The following is a 23,986-nucleotide window of genomic DNA, read 5'->3' on the forward strand; positions in this document are numbered from 1 at the left end:
CCCTGCCTTGTGCCAAGTCACAAGCGAGTGGACCTGAAGAGAGGTGTCAAAAGAAGCCAGCATTGGAGCCTGACTGGAGACATCCCAGCCAGACAGCTCAGTGCACTTAATATTTCTTTACCTGATAATCAATTACCGTATTGAACACACCCATACCATTGACATCTTACAAGAAAGTTTCTACAGAAAATTTTGAATATAGATCTTATGCTTGTAATTCTCTGATGAGAAACCATATTAGTAAAAATGTCAAATAAAAGCCAAATAAAACATAAATCATATGGCAGAATTCAGGTTATTAACCATATTGCCTGGAGGTGACACTCTATGTGTTGTTATTCTGGAAGAACTATGAAAATTTTGGACTTCTCTTCTCCCATCTGCATCTTTCTGTATCTCTTCTTGCCATACTGTAATGTTCTATTTTGGAAATCAAAGGGGATATATTAATTAGGATTTTATGTTTATCATTTAATGTTGTTGCAATGAAATTTAAGAGCAGCACATTCATCTTAGTGTTAATTTTTTCTCTGTGCTTAAATTATCTCTAAAAAGGGTGATTAGTTAGATCACAAAGGTACACCTTAAAATTTTTGTTCTTATATTTTTTGAATGAAAATATTTCGTTTTATGAGTTCATTTTCCGATACACAGTATTAGTGAAACATTGTATTGGGGTTCATTTTAATATAATTATACAAGCATGGAATGTAATTTGCTCTGATTCAGTCTTACTAATTCCCATTTCTCTTCTTCTATTCTTTTGATCTTTCTTCTATTTATTTATAATTTTTATATTTATGCCTTTTGGATATATATGAAAATGAGATTGGTTTGGGCATATTCATAGATGTACATAGGAAAGTGTGTACATTCATTCTACCTTTCTTCCCTTTTCCCCTCCCTTTTCCTTGATCCCTTTACTTTACTCCTTTGTTCTCTCTTTTATAGTAAAAAGAATTTCTAGCCAGTTTGAGACTCTTGGGCATTGTGTTTCCTGAACCTTTGAAGTGGTATAAAGAACCATTTTCTGGAACCTGAGCATGAACCTGACTGAGTCCTGCTGTGGTGTTGGTCAAGGACAGAGCCCAGGAGGAGAGATCTGTGGTGTTGCTTTCTTTGCAGCCTGGTCCACCCAGTCTTCTTAGTGCCACTCAGTCACCTGAGTCTGTCTCTGACCTCTTTTTTGAATGATTCCTGCTGTTTCTGTCCAATCATTCTCCCTGCTAATTTACCAACTGTCTTCCTAATCTTGTTCATGTTCTCTGGGTTTTTGGTAATGTAACTAGCTCAGGCAACATCTAGGAACAGATGTAATCTTACAAACTCATCTTTGTAAACAAATAATAAAGTTCCCTACCTTTCTCTCTGGCCTTTGTCTCTGTCCATTTCAGTACTTCCCAGAAGTTTCAAGCCTCCTTGTATTCCAATTGATGTATTTTCAGGAACCAGGTTAGATATGAGCTCAGGGAATTCTGCTTCACTTTGTATCCAAACTCAAACCCTCATTGCAGTTCCATATTTTAAGGAGCTGTTTTCAGATATGCAACTTGTAAAAGAAAATATTATAAATTCATTAACAGCGGTGTATATGTATTCAATAACTTAAAAATTATAAAATGTTATTATAAAATATGACATTATAAAATATGTCTGTTAGAAGGGGAATTGTTAGATGTTCAATTTCAGATATAGCTCACAATTTGTAGAAAAAAAATCCTACAAACTTTTGTATAAAAGAGGAAGAACCTAAGTTTTTAACTGTTTAAACAACTGCCTCATTTGCACCCAACATTTATGGTCCATTTGAGAATCAAAGACAAGGTTCTTTTCTCTTATTTATTACTATCCAAGAAAATAATCAAATTCTTTCATTAAAATAAATATTCAATAATTACTTATGATGTTTAGAGTACTATATCAGATACTCACCTATAGGTTCACCTATGAAAAATTGCTCCCTAAAGAAGATTTGAGGTCACCAGTAGAAGATACTATTTCATATTAACACATTTTCATTAACATGGTAACACAAGGTAACAGCTGTAATGTAATTTTGTAATCGAAACAGCATTTCATTCTTCTTCCTTGACAATTATTCTTAGTTATACTAGTATCTATTCTTAATTTCCTATATCAATTGAGATCCAACAGGCTCTGTTCAAAATTTGGCATTCCAAGGCGTCACCAAGAGCAGGACACATGGCTCTGGGTACACAGATATGATTTTTGAACAAGGAAAACTGCATGGGAGAAATAATTCATCTGAGAGATGGAATTGTACCATCAGGGCCCCTGCAAATACAAGGTGATAGACCAGGTTTATTTATTCACACTGAATTACCCCTGTTCCCCTTCTTCTGTTCTCTCTTATATATTCTTAGTCACTTTATGATTCGGTTTTTATTTTTTTTAAATGAACAGTCTAGCGCATTTTAAAATATATTTTAGATACTTGTATATTATGTTTGAAACGAACCTCATTTAGTCTTCATTTGGGACCAAGACTTCTCACAGATTGGACAGTTTAGGTCCAAGATGAGTTTGAATTCTGCATCAGCCAAATCCGTGGCAAAAGGACTTAAATACCAGATACATAAAAAGGGCATTTTTCTTCTAAGAACTTATCTAATATGGATATTGTTTGATATCCATGACACTAGCAGATACTTCTGAGGAGAGGTGTCTTTTCTGTAATCTTGAATGTTTCTAGAGAGTTAAAACAGTCTTCTCAACTGATACTCATGGCCAGGATAAAGGAGAAACTGGCCATCAGAGGAAAATTCTAATTTCATTTTTCTTCAGAATGACACTTTTATAGACTGAATTGTTAACCCCCTTCAATGAACCAAATATAAGATTTGAAAGCTGATTTTTCACCCTCTGCCTGATTTTCAGAATATGGAATATATGTCACAAAAATTACATACTAATTATATACTTACTTTTTGGACCTGCCTTCATTAGAGGGCTTGGACAGAACCACAGTGTAGGAGCCTTAGCTGTCAAGGAGCTTTGTGTGTATTCTGTTCCCACTCATTTTCACCTGTCTCAGTCCCCACACTCAGCCTCCACAGGAGCACATGTATATGTGGACACACACATGCACATACACTCAACCTCAGGCAAGTGTGGCAATTGACAGTTCCTGTCTAGATTTTCATCACTCCTGCTATCACGAGAGAAGTCTCTATCCTCTCTTTATTCCACACATCTAAAATGGCATCTTATACCTGATTACCCATTGATTCTATTAATCAAGGCAAAAAAAAATAGTGTTGTAGAGCAAAAAGGAAAATTCTAGTCTGTTGGAGAGCTCATGTGGTCTTAGTGAGGGAGGCAGGCTTCCCTGAAATTTGTGTAATAGAAGCCTTTGTTTTATATTGCTAACAGTGCACAGGGAAGAACAGAGCAAACAACTCAGTCCTTGGTGACTCAGTTTGAGAAGTTATTCACAAATTGGTGGCAGTCTAATGAATAATGTAAAAATTTATGTAGCAATAGGGACAGTGTCCTCAGAGACCTGGAGAATTTAATGTTTGAATTCTCTTTTAATTACTTTGTTGAATCTCTGTATTTCCCCCAGGACTAAATCCTGCCTAGTACTTCATATGTATTATATGTTATGTATTGTGACCTAAATGTCATGTAAATTAAAAATCTTCGACTCAAAAAAAATTAAGAAGTCCTGTTTTCAGATAGGAACACTGAGGATCAGAGGACTGTGAGTTAGTGTGCTTCCAGGGGTGGTGCAGGTTTTGAACAAATGTTTATCTTACACTCCAATATCTGCTTCTATGGAACACAACATGAGCTCCTTCCCCCAATAATTAGGAGGCTCACTGGCATTTCAGATGTGATTTTCTCCTAGTCTGACTGGCCTACATTGTCAACTCCCCTTCCTACTTGTATCTTTTCAGAAAAGCAGTGGACCTACATGTGATATTTAAAGCAACAGAGAGTTTTGCATCTAAGCACTGAATGAAAAGTCCTTGGTCCTAGGACATATTCTCTCTCTCTATTTTTTTACTTTGACTTGTCACTACTTTATGGAAGTGACTAAGGCTTTTTCTTTGATGTTTCTTCCATCATTTCTGGACTCCACCTCCTGCTGTTCCTCTTGATTCTTTGGTCACATGATGGAGTTGTTCACTGCAGCAGATGTCTTGCTTGTCCCTCTCAGCACTGTTCCACACCCACTAGAGGCACTGTCAGACAGTGTCTGTCTGTCATCCCTGACAAAGGGGATAGGATGTTGATAAAGGACATGTGGTTTTATTGAGTAAAGTTTTTTCTAATATGTTCTTTAGATATTCCTGACATTAGAAAGTATTTTGACATATTGTACATAAATGGAGTATAACTTTCTGTTCTTGTGGTTGTACATGATGTGGATTACACTGGTCGTATATTCATATATGAACAGAGGAAAGTTATGCCCAATTCATTGTACTGTCTTTTGAATGAAGTTTTGAGGAATAACTAATGAACTTTAGCTAATGCTGGTCATTTCCCTACTTTTTCTGCTCCTTCTTTTTATCCATAGTTCCTGAATGCTAGTTTTATTGAGGGTGACAAAGTGCCCAGATAAAATATTACCAGCCTCCCTGAGAGCTGATGTAGCTTCATGGCTAAGATTATGGCGGATGATAGACTTTCCACATATTAATTGCTATTACTGCTATAGAACCATCAATTTCCCTGTGAATTCTGCTTTAGTTGTATTTTCAGTTAAGTTTCTCTTGTGAATGATTTGTACCTTAATTTTCTTTGACCAGATATTATGTTTTGTATAATTTGAATCCTTTGAAATTAATCTAGACCTGCCCTGAATACTGTCCATTTTAGTAAATATTTTCTGTGAACTTTAGAACATTTCTGCTCTTCTTTGGGTGGAGTGTTCTGTAAATAAAGTCAATAAGGCCCTAGTTATAGAGGGTTTTGCTTAAGTCTCCTATATACTTACTGAATTTCTATATAGGTTCAATTAATCATTTACACAAGTGTTTCAATATTTCTAACCATAATAGTGTGTTTGTCTTTATCTCCTTGTAGTTTAATCAGTTTATGCTTTCTATATTTTGAAGCATTACTCTATGCACAAACACTTAGAGCAATTATGGTTTCTTAAAAAAAGAGCTTTTTGTCATCTGCAAACTTGTTATCTCTACTAAAATTCTTTGGTCTAATTTACATTGTTCATTGTGAATATGGTCACTCCAAATTTTAAAAAATGTGGATAATGCAATGCATTATTATTTGTTATAGGCTATCATCTAACTTTTTGGACATTGCTATTTCATCTATTTCCTTCTGAAAAACATTGTTCAATTTCTGTCTTATAATAAAATTTACTTTCTTTTAGGTAGCAGCGTTGCCATTGCTGCTGCCTATTTTATCTTCGTCTTGCCTCATAGTTTTTCTGTCTTTCCATGGTGAAATTAATAAATTAAAATTCACTCTCTTAACACATTTAAAATGTGTGCCATGGCATTGCTAAATATAGTCATATTGTTGTGCCTTAGCTCTCCAGAACTTACTTGTCTAGCTTCGCAAACTTTGTACCCATTTACCAAACATCTTCCTGCCTCTCCCACCCATAGCCACTATTCTATTCTCTGCTTGTATTCTGCTTTTTACCTATTTTACATTCCTTATATAAGAGATTAAACAATGATCTTTTTTTAGTGTCTGACTTATTTAATTTAGAATAGTGTCCTCTAGGTTCATACATATTGTCAAAATGCCAGGATGTTCATCTTTTTTATGGGAATTCTTTTTTTCACTGGTTCCACATTTTTTCACTGGTGCATTACAGTTGAACATACTGTTATGTCCCTCCATGTTGTTACATACATAGTGTTGTTACAGACTCCTGCCTGCACACAACAGAACAATGTAATGTGGCAAATATCACTCCCTAGCACTTCCCTGTTCCTTCCCAATTTTTCCCTCCTCCCTTTTCTCTAATGATCTCTTTTTAATTTTTGTGAAATCCCTTTCCCTGCTTCTTTTCCATTTACCTCTCTAGCTTCCAAATATGAGGGGAAACATGTAATCTTTGATCTTCTGAGTTTGGCTTATTTCACTTAATATAATGACCTCAAATTTTATCCATTTTTCCTGCAAGCCACATAATTTCATTTTTCTTTATGATGGTATAAAACTCTCTCTCTCTCTCTCTCTCTCTCTCTCTCTCTCTCTCTCTCTGTGCATATGCACATCAGTATCATAGTTTCTTTATCCATCCTTCTATTGACTGGTTCCCTAGTTTGTCTCTTGTGAATTTTGGTGCTATAACCATGGTATTCATGGATCACTATAGAATGATGACTTTAATTCTTCAGAATAAATATCAGTGTCTGGTACAGTTGGGTCATATAGTAGTTCCATTCCTAGTTTTTTTGAGGAAACTGTATACAGATTTCCATAGTAGTTGTATTAATTTCAAATCCCACCAAGAGTGTAAAAGTGTTCTTTTTTCTCCTCATCTTCTCCAGAATTTATTATTATTTGTATGCTTGATGCTTGCCATTCTGAATGGTATAAGATAAAATCTCAGTGTAGTTATTTTTTTTTTTTTTTTGGTACCAGGGATTGAACTGAGGGACACTCAACAGCTGAGCCATATCCCCAGCACTATTTTGTATTCTATTTAGAGACATGTTCTCACTGAGTTGCTTAGTACCTCATCCTTTCTGAGGCTGGCTTTGAACTCACAATCTCCTGCTTTAGCTTTTTAAGCAGGGCTTCTGGGATTAAAGGTGTGAGCCTCTGTGCCTGGCCTTCAGTGTAGTTTTGATTTACATTTGCTAATTGCTAATGATGTTGAACATTTTTTTCATCTATTTGTTGACCATTTCTATTTTTTTTCTTGAGAAGTGTTTAATTCATTTGCTCATTTTTTAAATTGGGTTATTTGATTTTTTTGGTGTTAGGTATTTTTAGTTTTTTATTTATTCTAGATATTAATCCTCTGTCACAGAGTAGTGAGCAAAGATTTTCTTTGATTCTGTAGGTTCTCTCTTCACATTCCTAATTCTTTCTTTTGATGTGCAGAAGCTTTTTAATTTGATGCCATATTAGGGGAAAATATTATTTGGTTCTATCTATTATGTATCTATCATTGATCTGTCATCTTTCTATCAACTATTTCTCACTTTTCTATTAATCATCTATTGTATGCAAACAAAACAACAGGAGGTCACTTGTCAGTATCCACAGGTTGCCCAAGGGTGGGGCTATTGTACTTGTACCACAAAGGTAAAATGCAGCTCACTTGGCAGCTTGGGAAGGTTGCCTGTGGTATGAGTCATGCCCCTGCCAGTCTCTAGGGCCTGTGTGTGGGTTGGGGTCATCTAATGTGTCTAGGTAATGCATCACAGTCTGTGCAGCCTGTACCTTTCAGTCTCCATGGGAAGCACAGTCGGTGGGGGCATAGCAGCAGCTCAGAAGAGCAACTCATTCACTGCACTGGGGGAAGAACACAGTTGGATTGGGTCTCAAAATGGAGCAGCCTGGGTTGGGGGGAGTACTACATGGACTGGGTTCTGCCTCTGGTGTAGTGCAGTGGGGAACACTCCCTGATGATATTAGACTGTCACTTTTGAAGATGATATGACCTTACATATAAAGTAAGACCTCCAAACTCCCCCTAAAACTAATTATAACAAATTAATTCAAGTTGCACACAAAATGAACATACAGAATAAATAGCATTTGAATACACCAATAGGAAATTATTTGAAACAGAAATCGAGAAAGAAATTTCATTTATGATAGTTAAAAAATATGTTTATCTGTAAATTTAACCAAAGATGTGCAAGATCTCTCTATATAATAAAAACTATAAAATTTAGATGAAAGAAATTGAAGAGGAAACACAGACAAAAATGGAAAGATATCCTATGTTTTTGGGATAGAAGAATCAATATTGTTAGCAGGTCTATAATATTCCAAACCATCTACATATTTAATGAAATCTCTATCAAAATGCCAATGGCTTCTTCACGAAACCCGAAAGCATAATTCTGAAATTTGTGTGGATCCACAGAAAACCCCAAATAGCCAAATCAATGAACCCCAAATAATCATTCAAAAAATAATGAAACAGGAGTCACCCTGATACCTAAGTTGAAAACACATTGTAAAACTGTAGTAATCAAAATGGCATAGTGTTGGCATAGAATCAGGGACATAGACCAGTGGAGCAAAATAGCCTAGAAGAAAACAGAAATATATACATCTAAGCCAACTGATGGTTGACAGTTTTTTCCCTAAATGGTGCTGGGAAAATTGGATATCAACATGCAGAATTGTGAAAGTAGACTCCTGACTCTCTCCAGTTATAGAAATGAGTTAAAATGAACATATATATTAACTATTAGACCTTAAACATTTTTATGAAGATAGTGATGTCCTGTCTTGTGATTTTAAGCATTGACTTACATGGTGTGCTTACCACTCTCTCCCAGCATATTCATACATTTCCTCTCTCCCACAGATATTCAGTGTACATGAGGCTAATGTTAACCAAATTCTGACGATTCGTTGCTGACTATTCTGATGTCTTTATCTGGAACATAGGCAAGAATTTCACTGATCTCCGATCTAAGCATGGAATTAGACACAGGAGGAGAGGAATATATGTGTCTTGTTGCAGAAGGATTTCAAGTAGAATGGCCAACGTTTTATAGTCCTAGTTATATTAAAGCAATAAATTTAATATCTATTCTTTCCAGTACCATATAAAATAGACACTGTTAATATCTATATTTTAGATTTGTGAAAGACAAGCTTCATAAACTTCAAAAAAATAACCCTAGGTAATTCTGATAGATCATTGAGAGTCTGAGACTTGAACTAAAGCCTGTGTTTTTAACCACTGTGTGGCATTGCTTCTGCTTTACCAAACCGATTTTGAGAGAAATTTGGATGTGGAGGAATTAATAATGTAGGTGTGACTGTTTAAGGATATTCTGTATCAGTTAAGTGGTACATCAATGAATCTGGAATATATTGAAAATCAAATTAAATACTAGATATTCAAAATAGCAGAGACTTTCCATACAAGACCTTTTATTCAGCAATACTATACATGCTCCAATACTTTCTGTGGGTCTGACAATTTGTATTCATGATCAGTACAATCCAGCTTTTACCTTAAATGCTTGAGAAGCATCATGCTCATGTTAGCACATATAAAGTATATCCACGTAGTGGGTTATGTTGCATTTGTACTTAAAACAGTAAACAACATCCCACAACATGTTAGGATATCATTAAACTACATAGACATGCTCACATTAAACAATAAGTGTTCTTCCATTGAAATCAAGGTCCTACCAGTACCGGTTAAAATTTAAGTTGTTACCCTGAATCCATTTGCTGAGTTTTTTTTTGTTATGGTAGTTTATTCCAGTTATTTTCTTTGGCTCATAATTTGGAATATTCTAGATATAAAACTAAATCCATACCTTTTATTATTTTCACTTCACATAATAGATATCCGTGGTGGTTTATGTTAGAGACAAAAGCAGTATATATGAAGAAGTTAATGGAATAGAGCAGACCACAAAATTTGTGTTTTCTAATATCTAATTAATATAAACACAAGGATGAAAATATAACCATCATAGGATAAAGGAATTGGTCCATGTACAGTGTTTGCATGTATTTGAAATATGACACTGAACCCCATTAATGTTTACAATGAATGCATATAAATAAAAACATCACCAGAAACTATCAAAGAGAGAGAAAATCTCTTGCTATTAACTTAACAATATGTCATCTAAGAAAATAAACAATAGATTCTGTCAAGGAGAGGCACAGAGAGGCCTCCAACCTTCCTCTAGGAGCCTCTTTTAACCCTAACCTCTAGAAAGTGGGTATGTGAGGTGACAAAATCTAGAGAGTTTTTTTTTCTAATTTGAATGAAGTGGACTAAATGTATACTCTTTCCTTTCATTTTCCTCTTACAAAGGGATGGAGGTTGCAATGGCTACAACTAAAACCTAAATGATAAAGGAGAGAAATGAAATTATACTTCAATGGAAGCACAGTCTCTGGGACTGAGGAAGAAGGTCAGTGCCTCACAATGCTGATGGGCATAGGGCGTTTCTTTTTTCTTTTCTTTTTTTTTTTTGGGGGGGGTGGTGGTTACTGGGGATTGAACTCAGGGGCAATCAACCACTGAGCCACATCCGCAGCCCTATTTTATATTTTATTAGAGACAGGGTTTCATTGAATTGCTTAACACCTGGCTTTTGCTGAGGCTGGCTTTGAACTCGCAGTCCTGTCTCAGCCTCCTGAGCCACTGGGATTATAGTTATGTGCCACTGCACCAGGCTTATAAGGCATTGCTTAACACTCCTCTGACTCATGACACTCAACTAACCCCACAGTTTTCAATTATGCACTTTATAATCAGCCTTCTTCATCACCCCAGATTCTTCACCACTTCTCCTTACAAGCAGTGTTTTGCTTTTTAAAGTTGAAGTCATTTTTGTAAAGAAGAGCTAAGTCTTTCTGTTCTTTGCTGGATCATTCACCTGTCTCTAGTAGCACTTACTATGTCATTTCATTTCTTTTTTGTAAATGTATCCAAAAATGTAGAGTCTGTATAACTTACCTCTATTCTAGATTTGTAGATTCCTTGAATATTAGAACATATGATTTCTGTATTTTTATCTTCAAGAGCCAGTTCAACCCTTGAAATTTAGTAAACTCTCAATGCATATTTATGAAGTGAAAATACATTTTTAATTGAAGGGTGTTCTTTTTTTTTTCTTAAAACTTCACAATCTTTCTGACAGTGTCTTTGAAGACTTGCTTTACTTGTTGATTTCTTAGTGTATAAATGAAGGGATTCAACATGGGTGTGACTGAAGTAATGAGCACAGCTATTCCTTTTTTGAAAGCACCTCCTTCTTTTATAGGGGATTAATGAACATAAACATGCAGCTGCCATAAGACAGGGAGATGACAATCATGTGGGAAGAGCAAGAGGAAAAGGCCTTTGTCCTTTGCTGGGCAGAGAGGATCCTCAGAATCGTCCTGATGATGTATGTACAAGAAACTGTCACCAGAACCAAAGTAATCACTAGAGTCACCACAGCCATGAGCATGACCATCCTTTCTAAGAGGCTTGTGTCTGAGCAGGCCAGCTCCAGATGGGGCCTATTATTTTATATATATATATATATATATGTATATATATATATATATATATATATATATACTTAAATTAATGATCAGAAGAGAAACTAGAGGACACATGGTTGTGTTTTGGTGGTGTCTTACAAAGGCAAAAAGAAGGATGCCCTTTGGCAGTAGCCTGATTTTTTCTCAATATTTTTGAATTATGAAGGAAGATTATACCCATACTATGGCCATAATATGAACAATTTATATGTCTGATCAAAATATAAAGTGTAGTTGATAATTTGATGTTTGATAAACAAAGACAATAGTTCCATATGTACTATAAAAGCACAAAAGTCTTTATGGAGGCTCAGCTTGATACTCCCTCTCCAAGGAGCTTGATATTAAGTCAGAGACATGGCATCTGATAGAAGAAAAAGTAGGGTATGATCTACATACTGTGGGATCGGGCTCCAAATTCCTCAATAGGACACCCATAGCGCAAAAGTTAACAACTAGAATCAACAAATGGGACTTACTCAAACTAAAAAGTTTTTTCTCAGCAAAAGAAACAATAAGAGAGATAAACAGGGAGCCTACATCCTGGGAACAAATCTTTACTCCACACACTTCTGATAGAGCCCTAATAACCAGAATATACAAAGAACTCAAAAAATTAGACAATAAGATAACAAATAACCCAATCAATAAATGGGCCAAGGACCTGAACAGACACTTCTCAGAGGAGGACATACAATCAATCAATAAGTACATGAAAAAATGCTCACCATCGCTAGCAGTCAGAGAAATGCAAATCAAAACTACCCTAAGATACCATCTCACCCCAGTAAGATTGGCAGCCATTAGAAAGTCAAACAACAATAAGTGCTGGAGAGGATGCGGGGAAAAGGGCACTCTTGTTCATTGCTGGTGGGACTGCAAATTGGTGCAGCCAATTTGGAAAGCAGTATGGAGATTTCTTGGAAAGCTGGGAATGGAACCACCATTTGACCCAGCTATTCCCCTTCTCGGTCTATTCCCCAAAGACCTAATAAGAGCATGCTACAGGGACACTGCTACATCGATGTTCATAGCAGCACAATTCACGATAGCAAGATTGTGGAATCAGCCTAGATGCCCTTCAATAGATGAATGGATAAAAAAAATGTGGCATTTATACACAATGGAGTATTACTCTGCATTAAGAAATGACAAAATCATAGAATTTGGAGGGAAATGGATGGCATTAGAGCAGATTATGCTAAGTGAAGCTAGTCAATCTTTAAAAAACAAATACCAAATGACCCCTTTGATATAAGGGGAGTAAACAAGGATAGGGTAGGGACGAAGAGCTTGAGAAGAAGATGTACATTAAACAGGGATGAGAGGTGGGAGGGAAAGGGAGTGAGAAGGGAAATCGCATGGAAATGGAAGGCGATCCTCAGGGTTATACATAAGGACATGTAGGAGGAAAGGAGGGGTGAGACAAGATAATACAAATCGAAGAAATGATTTACAGTAGAAGGGGTAGAGATAGAAAAGGGGAGGGAAGGGGAGGGGAGGGGGGATAGTAGAGAATAGGACAGACAGCAGAATACATCAGACACTAGAAAGGCAATTTGTCAATCAATGGAAGGGTAACTGATGTGATACAGCCATCTGTATACGGGGTAAAATTGGGAAGTTCATAACCCACTTGAATCAAACTGTGAAATATGATGTATTAAGAACTATGTAATGTTTTGAACGACCAACAATAATAAAAAAAAACAAAAAAAACATAATTTATCACTTTAAAAAAAAAAAAAGCAAGACGGGCGATGAATTGGTACATGTTGAGGCAGGGCGTGGGTCTGTGGAATTCATTCAACTACCCTGTATGTATGTATGTGTACATGTTTGAAATACTCTACCATAGAATTTTCAAAATGCTAGTTAAAAATAAATACAATGTAAATCATTTCTTCCACTTGTATTGTCTTGTCTTGCCCCTCCTTTCCTCTTATATGTAATTTTAAGAGAGAAAAGGGGAGGGGAGGGGAGGGGAGGGGGGATAGTAGAGAATAGGATAGAGAGCAGAATACATCAGTCACTAGAATGGCAATATGTAAATCAATGGAAGGGTAACTGATGTGATACAGCAATCTGTATACGGTGTAAAATTGGGAGTTCATAACCCACTTGAATCAAACTGTGAAATATGATATATTAAGAACTATGTAATGTTTTGAACGACCAACAATAAAAAAATAAATAAAAAAAGCACAAAAGTTTATTTTCATAATTATAAAGCACAGAACAACAAAAAGAGAGTTTATCAGTCGATAGAATTCTAATTATGTGCATGACTAATATTTGTTTTTCCTTCTCTGTCCCTGTTGTATAGATTCATCCATGTTTTTCATACTCTAATTTTATCTTTGACATCTTAGAATATCCTTTCTAAATAATGAACTTGTTTTGAAAACTTGATCAATATTCCTAAACTCTAACATTCTTGAATAGGGAGGTGCTAAAAGTCTGAATAGTTACAGAACTTACCCAACCAAAATTTAGTCATAATGCTTCTAAATTCAGAGCTTGTTCTCTGGGAGTTTATGTCTCACAGATGTGAGAAGTGGTCTGGATATTTCCATTCCACATCACAAGAAGGGCATATCGCCAGAGATGTAACTTCTGCTTTGCATTTCCTTTTTATGACATTGGGTCTCTGACCACTCTCTGGTGCATGAAATTATTGAAGAAACCATTCTGAATAAAGGAAACTTAAAAGAAGGCAAAATAAATTGTTTGATTTTTTTGGTTTTTGTATTATAAGAGAAAAATGTTCCAGGGAGAACATTAGCTTTATGACTCTACCAAATAAGAAGAAGCCATGTTTGTCACTTTCATGAACAGTGCTCACAGTTATTCAGATTTAAATGTAAGTAAGCCTCAGCAAACATCAATATGCTCTCAGTTCTTTGAGAGAAATACAATCCGTTTTACTGTGTCTTTGAAAGCTGCTTTTACTTGTTTGTTTCGAAGTGTATAGATGAAAGGGTTAAGCAAAGGGGCAACTGAAGTATTGAGGATGGACACCACCTTGTTAATGGCCACTCCTTCCTTTGCTGAAGGCTTGACATAGATGAAGATGCAGCTGCCATAGGTGATGGAAACCACAATCATGTGGGAGGAGCAGGTGGAAAAGGCCTTTTTCCTTTGTTGGACAGAAGGAAATTTTAGAATGGTCTTGATGATGTATGTGTAGGAGAAAAAGACACACACCAAGGTAATAATTAGTGTCAGTATGGCAGAAGTCAAGACTATTTTCTCTAAAAACACTGTGTCTGAGCAGGTTATCTGTAGAAGGGGAGATGCATCACAGCCAAAGTGATCAATCTCATTTGAGTCACAGAATTCCAGCTGGAGGCCTATGCCAAGGGGTGGGAGGATGATCAGCAGGCCAGCAAACCAACAGCAGAGGACAAGTATAGTACATACTCTGTTGTTCATGATGGTTGTGTAGTGTAGGGGCTTACAGATGGCCACATAGCGGTCATAGGACATGGCAGCTAGGAGAAAAAACTCTGTTGCTCCAAAGAGGACAATAAAAAATACCTGGGTGAAACAAGCATTGTAAGTAACAGTGTTGTCACCAGTTGTCATGGTGTACAGGAATCTGGGAATACAAACAGTGGTGAATGAGACTTCCAGGAAAGAGAAATTTCGGAGGAAAAAATACATGGGAGTTTTAAGATGAGAATCCAAAAGTGTGAGTGTGATAATGGTGAGGTTCCCAGCCACACTCAATATGTAAGTGAGAAACAAAAATATGAAAATTAGAACTTGTAGTTTTGGATCATCTGTCAATCCCAGCAGGATGAATGTTGTTATTGCTGTATGATTTCTCATCCCTGCCTTGTGCCAAGTCACAAGCGATTGGACCTGAAGAGAGGTGTCAAAAGAAGCCAGCATTGGAGCCTGACTGGAGACATCCCAGCCAGATAGCTCAGTGCACTTTATATTCCTTTACCTGATAATCAATTACCGTATTGAACACACTCATAATATTGACATCTTACAAGAAGGTTTCTACAGAAAATTTTGAATATAGGTCTTATGCTTGTACTGCATCAGTAATAATATCAAATAAAAACCAAAAAAACATAAATCATATGTGCAGAATGCAGTTTATTAACAATATTGCCTGGAGGTGACACTCTATGTGTTCTTAATCTGGAAGAACTATGACAATTTTGGACTCTTCTTCTCCTATCTTCACCTTTCTTTGCCTTTCCCTGCCATACTGTAATGTTCTATTTTTAAAATCAAGGAGGATATGTTAATTAGAATTTTATGTCGATCATTTAATATTGTTGTAATGAATTTTAACAATAGCACATTCATTTTATAATTAATTTTTTCTTTGTGCTCAATTATCTCTAAATAAGGTGAAAAATTGAGAACATAAAGGTGTACCTTAGCTTTTTTGTTCTTATACTTTTTGAATGAAAAGTATTTCTTTTTATGAAATCATTTTAGTATACATAGTATTAGTGAAACATTGTACTGGGTTTCCTTTTAATATAATTAATCAAGCATGGTATGTAATTTTCTCTGATTCAGTCCTCACTACCTCCTCTTTCCCTTCTATTTATTTATAGTTTTTATATTTTTGCCTTCTGGATATACATGAAGGTGCAATTGGTTGGGGCATATTCATAGATGTACATAGGATAGTGTGTCTGATTCATTCCACCCTTCTTCCCCTTTCCCCTCGCTCTTCCTTGATCCCTTTTCTCTACTCCACTGTTCTCTCTTCTATAGTGAAAAGAATTTCTAGACAGTTTGAGACTCTTAGTCAGAGTGTTTCAGGAAGCTTTGAAGTGGTATAAAGAACCATTTTCTGGAACCTGAGCATGAACCTGATTGAGTCCTGGTGTGGTGTTGGTCAAGGACAGAGCCCAATAGGAGAGATTTGTGGTGTTGCTTTCTTTGCAGCCTGGTCCACCCAGTCTTCTTAGTGCCACTCAGTCACCTGATTCTGTCTCTGACCTCTTTTTGAATGATTCCTGCTTTTTCATTCCAATTATTCTCCCTGTCTTCCTAATCTTGTTTATGTTCTCTGGGTTTTTGGTAATGTAACTAGCTCAGGCAACATCTAGGAACAGATGGAATCTTACAAACTCATCTTTGTAAACAAATAATAATGTTCCCTACCTTTCTCTCTGGTCTTTATCTCTGTTCATTTTAGCTCTTTCCCAGAAGTTTCAAGCCTCCTTATATTCAAATTGATATATTTTCAGGAACCACATTAGATATGGGCTCAGGGATTTCTTCTTCACTTTGCATCCAAACTTAACCCTCATTGCAGTTCAATATTTTAAGCAGCTGTTTTCAGATTTGCAACATGTAAATGAAAATCTTACAAATTCATTATCTGCAGAGTATATGTTTACTACCTTAAAAATTACATAATGTTATAAAATATGACATTATAAAATATGTCTTAATAGGGGAATTTTTAAGTTTTCAATTTTAGATATAGCTCACAATTTATTGAAAAAACCCTACAAATTTTTGTATAAAAGAGGAAGAAGTTTTAAATTGCTTAAATAACTGCCCCACTTGCACCCAGTATTTGTGGTCCATTTGAAAATCAAGACACTGTATGTTTCTCTTATTTATTACTGTCCAAGAAAACAATCAACATTCATTCATTCAAATAAATATTCATTAATCACTTATTATGTATAGAGCATTATATCAGTTACTCACCTATAGGTTCACCTATGAAAAAGTTGCTTCCTAAAGAAGACTTGAGGTCACTAGTACAAGATACTATTTCATATTAACACATTTTAATTTACATGGTAACACAAGGTAACAGCAGAAATGTAATTTTGTATTCGAAACAGTATCTATTTCATGCTTCTTCCTTGACAATTATTCTTAGTTATACTAGTATCTATTCATATTTTCCTATATAAATCCACATCCGACAGTCTCTGTACAAAATTTAGCAGAACAAGGTGTAACCAAAAGCTTGACATGTGGCTCAGAATTCACAGATATGATTTTAGAACAAGGAAAACTGCATGGGAGGAATAATTCACCTGAGAGATGGTATTGTACCATCAAGGCCCCTGGTAAATACAAGGTGATAGATCAGGTTTATTTATTCACACTGAATTACCCCTGTTCCCCTTCTTCTGTTCTCTCCCATGTATTTCTTAGTCAGTTTGGTAATTTGGTTTTTATTTTTTAAAATGAACTTTCTAGTTCATTTTACATATTTGTTTATTATGTTTGAAACAAACCTCATTTAGTCTTCATTTGGGACCAAGACTTCTCACAGTTTGAACAGTTTATGATCAAGAAGAGTTTGAATTCTGCATCAGCCAAATCCGTGGCAAAAGGACTTAAATACTTGATGGATAAAAAGGGGTTTTTCTTCTAAGATCATATCTAGTATGGATATTATTTGATATCTATGACACTAGCAGACATTTCTGAGTAGAAGTGTCTTTTCTGTAGTCTTCTATGTTTCTAGAGTTAAAAAGTCTCCTCAACTGATACTCATGGCCAGGATAAAGGAGAAATTGGCCATCAGAAGAAAATTCTAATTTCATTTTCTTCAGAATGACACTTTTATAGAATTAATTGTCAATACCCATCAATGAACTGAATATAAGATTTAAAAACTGATTATTTACCTTCTGCCTGATTTACAGAATATGGAAAATATGTCACAAAATTACATACTAATTATATACTTACTTTTTGGACCCACCTTCATTAGAGGGTTTCAGCCACAGTGTAGGAGCATTAGCTGTTGAGGATCTTTGTGTGTATTCTGTGTTCACTTATGTTTCACCTATCTCAGTCCCCACCCTCAGGTTCCACATGAGCACATGTATGGGTGGACACACCCATGCACACACACACTCACACTCAGGCAGGTGTAGCAATTGACAGGTCCTGTCTAGATTGTCATCACTCCTGCTATCATGAGACCAGTCTCTATCCTCTCTTTATTCCACACATCTAAAATGGCATCTTATACCAGATTTCCCATTGATTCTGTTAGTTCAAGGAAAAAATATAGTGGTGTAGAGCAGAAAAGAAATTTCTAGTCTATTGGAGAGCTCATGTGGCCTTGGTCCTCCAAACAGGCTTAGCTGAAATATCTTTAATAGCAGCCTTTGTTTTATATTGCTAGCAGTGCATGGGGGAATGACAGAGCCAACAACTCAGTCCTTGGTGACTCAGTTTGAGAAGTTATTCACAAATTGGTGGCAGTCTAATGAACAATGTAAAAATTTATGTAGCAATAGAGACAGTGTCCTCAGAGACCTGGAGAGTTTAATGTTTGAATTCTCTTTTGATTACTTTGTTGAATCTCTGTATTTCCCCCAGGACTAAATCCTGCCTAGTTCTTCATTTGTATTATATGTTATGTATTTGTTTTTTTTCAAATGTTAAATTTCTTTTTTTTAATTGGTTGTTCACAACATTACAAAGCTCTTGACATATCATATTTCATACATTAGATTGAAGTGGGTTATGAACTCCCAATTTTTACCCCAAATGCAGATTGCAGAATCACGTCGGTTACACATCCACAATTTTACATAATGCCCTATTTGTAACTGTTGTATTCTGCTACCTTTCCTATCCCCTACTATCCCCCATCCCCTTCCCTCACATCTTCTCTCTCTACCCCATCTACTGTAATTCATTTCTCTCCTTGTTTATTTTCCCATTCCCCTCACAACCTCTTATATGTAATTTTGTATAGCAATGGGGGTCTCCCTTCATTTCCATGCAATTTCCCTTTTCTATCCTTTTCCCACCCATCTCATGTCTCTGTTTAATGTTAATCTTTCCTCCCTGCTCTGTTCATAAGTTGCTCTTATTATATCAAAGAAGACATTTGGTATTTGATTTTAGGGATTGGCTAGCTTCACTAAGCATAATCTGCTCTAGTGCCCTTCATTTCCCTGCAAATTCCATGATTTTGTCATTTTTTAGTGCTGCCTAATACTCCATGGTGTATAAATGCCACATTTTTTTTATCCATTCATCTATTGAAGGGCATCTGGGTTGGTTACACATTTTAGCTATTGTGAATTGTGGTGCTATGAACATCAACGTGGCAGTATCCCTGTAGTATGCTCTTTTAAGGTCTTCAGGGAATAGTCCGAGTAGGGCAATAGCTGGGTCAAATGGTGGTTCCATTCCCAGGTTTCCCAGGAATCTCCAAACTGCTTTCCAAATTGGCCACACCAATTTGCAGTCCCACCAGCAATGTACAAGTGTACCCTTTTCTCCACATCCTCGCCAGCACTTGTTGTTTGACTTCATAGTGGCTGCCAATCTTACTGGAGTGAGATGGTATCTTAGGGTGGTTTTGATTTGCATGTCTCTGACTGCTAGAGATGGTGAGCATTTTTTCATGTACTTGTTGATTGATTGTATGTCCTCCTCTGAGAAGTGTCTGTTCAGGTCCTTGGCCCATTTTTTGATTGGGTTATTTGTTATCTTATTGTTTAATTTTTTTGTGTTCTTTGTAAACTCTGGATTATAGGGCTCTATCTGAAGTGTGAGGAGTAAATATTTGATCCCATGATGTAGGCTCCCTATTTACCTCTCTTATTGTTTCTCTTGCTGAGAAAAAAACTTTTTAGTTTAAGTAAGTCCCATTTGTTGATTCTTGTTATTAACCCTTGTGCTATGGGTGTCCTATTACGGAATTTGGAGCCTGACCCCACAATATGTAGATCGGAGCCAACTTTTTCTTCTATCAGACGCAGAGTCTCTGATTTGATATTAAGCTCCTTGATCCATTTTGAGTTAACTTTTGTGCATGGCGAGAGAAAGGGATTCAGTTTCATTTGGTTGCATATGGATTTCCAGTTTTCCCAACACCATTTGTTGAAGATGCTATCCTTCCTCCATTGCATGCTTTTAGCCCCTTTATCAAATATAAGATAGTTTTAACTTTGTGGATTAGTCTCTGTGTCCTCTATTCTATACCATTGGTCCACCCGCCTGTTTTGGTACAAGTACCATGCTGTTTTTGTCACTATTGCTCTGTAATATAGTTTGAAATCTGGTATCCCTATACCGCCTGATTCATACTTCCTGCTTAGAATTGCTTTTGCTATTCTGGGTCTTTTATTTTTCCATATGAATTTCATGATTGCTTTATCTATTTCTACAAGAAATGCCATTGGGATTTTGATTGGCATTGCATTAAACCTATAGAGAACTTTTGGTAATATTGCCATTTTGATGATGTTAGTTCTACCTATCCATGAACAGGGTATATTTTTCCATCTTCTAAGATCTTCTTCTATTTATCTCTTTAGGTTTCTGTAGTTTTCATTGTATAAATCTTTCACCTCTTTTGTTAGGTTGATTCCCAAGCATTTTATTTTTTTTTGAGGATATTGTGAATGGAGTGTTTTTCCTCATTCCCGTTTCAGAAGTTTTGTCGCTGATATACAGAAATGCCTTTGATTTATGCGTGTTGATTTTATATCCTGCCACTTTGCTGAATTCATTTATTAGTTCTAGTAGTTTCTTTGTAGACCCTTTTGGGTCTTCTAGGTATAGAATCATGTTGTCCACAAATAGTGATAATTTAAGTTCTTCTTTTCCTGTTTTTATGCCTTTAATTTCTTTCGTCTGTCTAATTGCTCTGGCCAGTGTTTCAAGAACTATATTGAATAGAAGTGGTGATAGAGGGCATCCCTGTCTTGTTCCAGATTTTAGAGGGAATGCCTTCAATTTTTCTCCATTCAGAATGATGCTAGCCTGAGGCTTAGCATAGATAGCTTTTACAATGTCGAGGTAAGTTCCTGTTATCCCTAGTTTTTCTAATGTTTTGAACATAAAGGGATGCTGTACTTTGTCGAATGCTTTTTCTGAGTCTATCAAGATGGTCATATGGTTCTTATCTTTAATTCTAATGATGTGGTGAATAACATTTATTGATTTCCGCATATTGAACCATCCTTGCATCCCAGAGATGAATCCTACTTGATCATGGTGCACAATTTTTTTGATATGCTTTTGTATTCGATTCGCCAGGATTTTATTGAGGATTTTTGCATCTAGGTTCATTAGAGATATTGGTCTGTAGTTTTCTTTCTTTGAGGTGTCTTTGTCTGGTTTCGGAATCAGGGTGATATTGGCCTCATAGAATGAATTTGGAAGAGCTCCCTCTTTTTCTATTTCCTGAAATAACTTGAAAAGTATTGGTATTAATTCTTCTTTAAAGGTTTTGTAAAACTCTGCTGTATACCCATCCGGTCCTGGGCTTTTCTTGGTTGGTAGTCTTTTGATGGCTTCTTCAATTTCATCCATTGATATTGGTCTGTTGAAATTGTGTGTATCCTCCTGACTCAGTCTGGGCAAATCATATGACTTAAGAAATTTATCGATGTCTTCACTATCTTCTATTTTATTGGAATATAGGTTTTCAAAATAATGTCTAATTGTCTTCTGTATTTCTGTAGCATCTGTTGTGATATTGCCTTTTTCATCCCATATGTTAGTAATTTGAGTTCTCTCTCTTCTTCTCTTCATTAGCATGTCTAAAGTTCTCTTGATCTTATTTATTTTTTTGAAGGACCAACATTTAGTTTTGTTAATTTTTTCAATAGTTTCTTTTGTTTCAATTTCATTGATTTCTGCTCTGATTTTAATTATGTCTTGCCTTCTGCTACATTTGCTGTTGTTTTGCTCTTCCTTTTCTAGAGCTTTGAGATGAAGTGTGAGCTCATTTATTTGTTGGTTTTTTTCTTTTTTTGAGGAATGACCTCCAGGCGATGAATTTCCCTCTTAAAACTGCTTTCATTGTGTCCCATAGATTCTGATATGTTGTGTCTGTATTTTCATTTATCTCTAAGAATTTTTTGATTTCCTCCTCTATGTCTTCTGTAACCCATTGATCATTCAGTAACATATTGTTCATTTTCCATGTGATGTAGGATTTTTCCTTCCTTCTTTTATCATTGATTTCCAGTTTCATTCCATTATGATCAGATAAAATGCAAGGTATTATCTCCACCCCTTTATATTTACTGAGGGTTGCCCCATGGCATAATATATGGTCTATTTTTGAGAAGGATCCATGTGCTGCTGAGAAAGAAGTATATCCATTTGATGATGGTTGATATATTCTATATATGCCAGTTAAGTCTAGGTTATTGATTGTGGTATTGAGTTCTATAGTTTCTTTATTCAACTTTTGTTTGGAGGATCTGTCCAATGGTGAGAGAGGTGTGTTGAAGTCACCCATAATTATTGTGTTGTGGTCTATTTGACTCTTTAACTTGAGGAGAATTTGTTTTATGAATGTCGCAGCACCATCATTTGGTGCATAAATATTGATAATTGTTATGTCTTGTTGGTGAATGGTTCCTTTTAACATTATATAATGTCCTTCCTTATCCCTTTTGATTAACTTAGTCTTGAAGTCGATTTTATTCGAATGAGGATGGCCACCCCTGCTTGCTTACGAGGACCGTGTGCATGGTATATTTTTTTCCCATCCTTTCACCTTCAGCCTGTGTATGTCTTTTCCAATCACATGTGTCTCTTGGAGGCAGTATATTGTTGGATTTGTTTTTTTAATCCATGATACCAGCCTATGTCGCTGTATTGGAAAGTTTAAGCCATTTAGAGTTACTATTGATATATGGTTTTTACTTCCAGCTATGTTTGATTATTTATTCTTTTTTTTAAAATTTAGTTTGCTTGTCCATGATTATCTTTACCCCTGCCCGCTGTCTTTACCTAGGCACTTCCCACTGATGGTTTTGGTTATTGTTTTTCATTTCTTCCTCGTGTAGTGTTTTGCTCAAGATGCTTTGCAATGCTGTTTTTCTGGCTGCAAATTCTTTTAACTTTTGTTTATCATGAAAGATTTTTATTTCGTTGTCGTACCTGAAGCTAAATTTTGCTGGATACAGAATTCTTGGTTGGCATCCATTGTCTTTCAGTGTTTGAAATACATTGTTCCATGACCTTCTTGCCTTCAGCGTCTGTGATGAAAAATCCATTGTTAACCTTATTGGTTTACCCCTGAATGTAATCTGCCTCCTTTCTCTTGTAGCTTTTAATATTTTCTCTTTGTTCTATATATTTGATATCTTCATAACAATGTGTCTTGGCATTGGTCTACTGTGATTTTGTGTGCTCAGTGTCCTGTATGCATCTACAATTTGTATATCCATTTCCTTTTTTATTTCTGGAAAGTTTTCTGTAATTATTTCATTCAGCAGGTTACTCATTCCCTTGGTTTGAATTTCTGTACCTTCCTCTATCTCGATGACTCGTAAGTTTGTTTTTTTATGTTATCCCATATCTCTTGGATGTTTTTCTCGTGATTTTTTACCAGCCTTTCTGAGTTGGCTAGACTCTTTTCAAGATGATATATTTTGTCTTCATTATCTGACGTTCTGGCTTCTACTTGCTCCACTCTGTTAGTGATACTCTCAAATGAGTTTTTAATTTGGTTTATCATTTCCTTCATTTCTAGAATTATTGTTAGATTTTTTTTATAATCTCTATCTCCTGATAAAGATGATTAACTTCTTCTTTTATCTGTTTATGTAATTCATTTTCAATGTGTTCTTTCACTGTTTGGATTTGCTGTCTCATATCCTCTTTAAGGTTCCTTTCCATCTGTCTAATGTATTCCTTGAGTTCTTTATATGACCATTTTTCTGATGACTCTAGGTCCTCCTGAATATTTAGACTGTCCTTCATTGTTTGTACTCCTTTTCTTCCTTGCTTTTTTATGCTGCTCATGTTACTTCTTGTTCTGTTTGACTGCTGAGTTACT

At 35.8% G+C, this 23,986-nt stretch overlaps 1 protein-coding gene across 1 annotated transcript; it reads right to left on the reverse strand.

Annotated features, from left to right (window-relative positions):
• Nucleotides 1-14,100: 14,100 nt before the first annotated feature.
• Nucleotides 14,101-15,039, reverse strand: LOC113189613 (olfactory receptor 6C2-like). Its single transcript, XM_026398482.2, has one exon. The coding sequence runs from the start codon at nt 15,037-15,039 to the stop codon at nt 14,101-14,103; it is 939 nt and encodes a 312-aa protein (XP_026254267.2).
• Nucleotides 15,040-23,986: the final 8,947 nt, after the last annotated feature.

The sequence above is a fragment of the Urocitellus parryii genome, chromosome 5, assembly GCF_045843805.1.
Source record: "Urocitellus parryii isolate mUroPar1 chromosome 5, mUroPar1.hap1, whole genome shotgun sequence".
NCBI lineage: Eukaryota > Metazoa > Chordata > Mammalia > Rodentia > Sciuridae > Urocitellus > Urocitellus parryii.

What these genes read in the sequence shown, in the direction of transcription:
- LOC113189613 (XM_026398482.2), bottom strand. Translation starts at nt 15,039, where the DNA reads ATGAGAAATCATACAGCAATAACAACATTCATCCTGCTGGGATTGACA.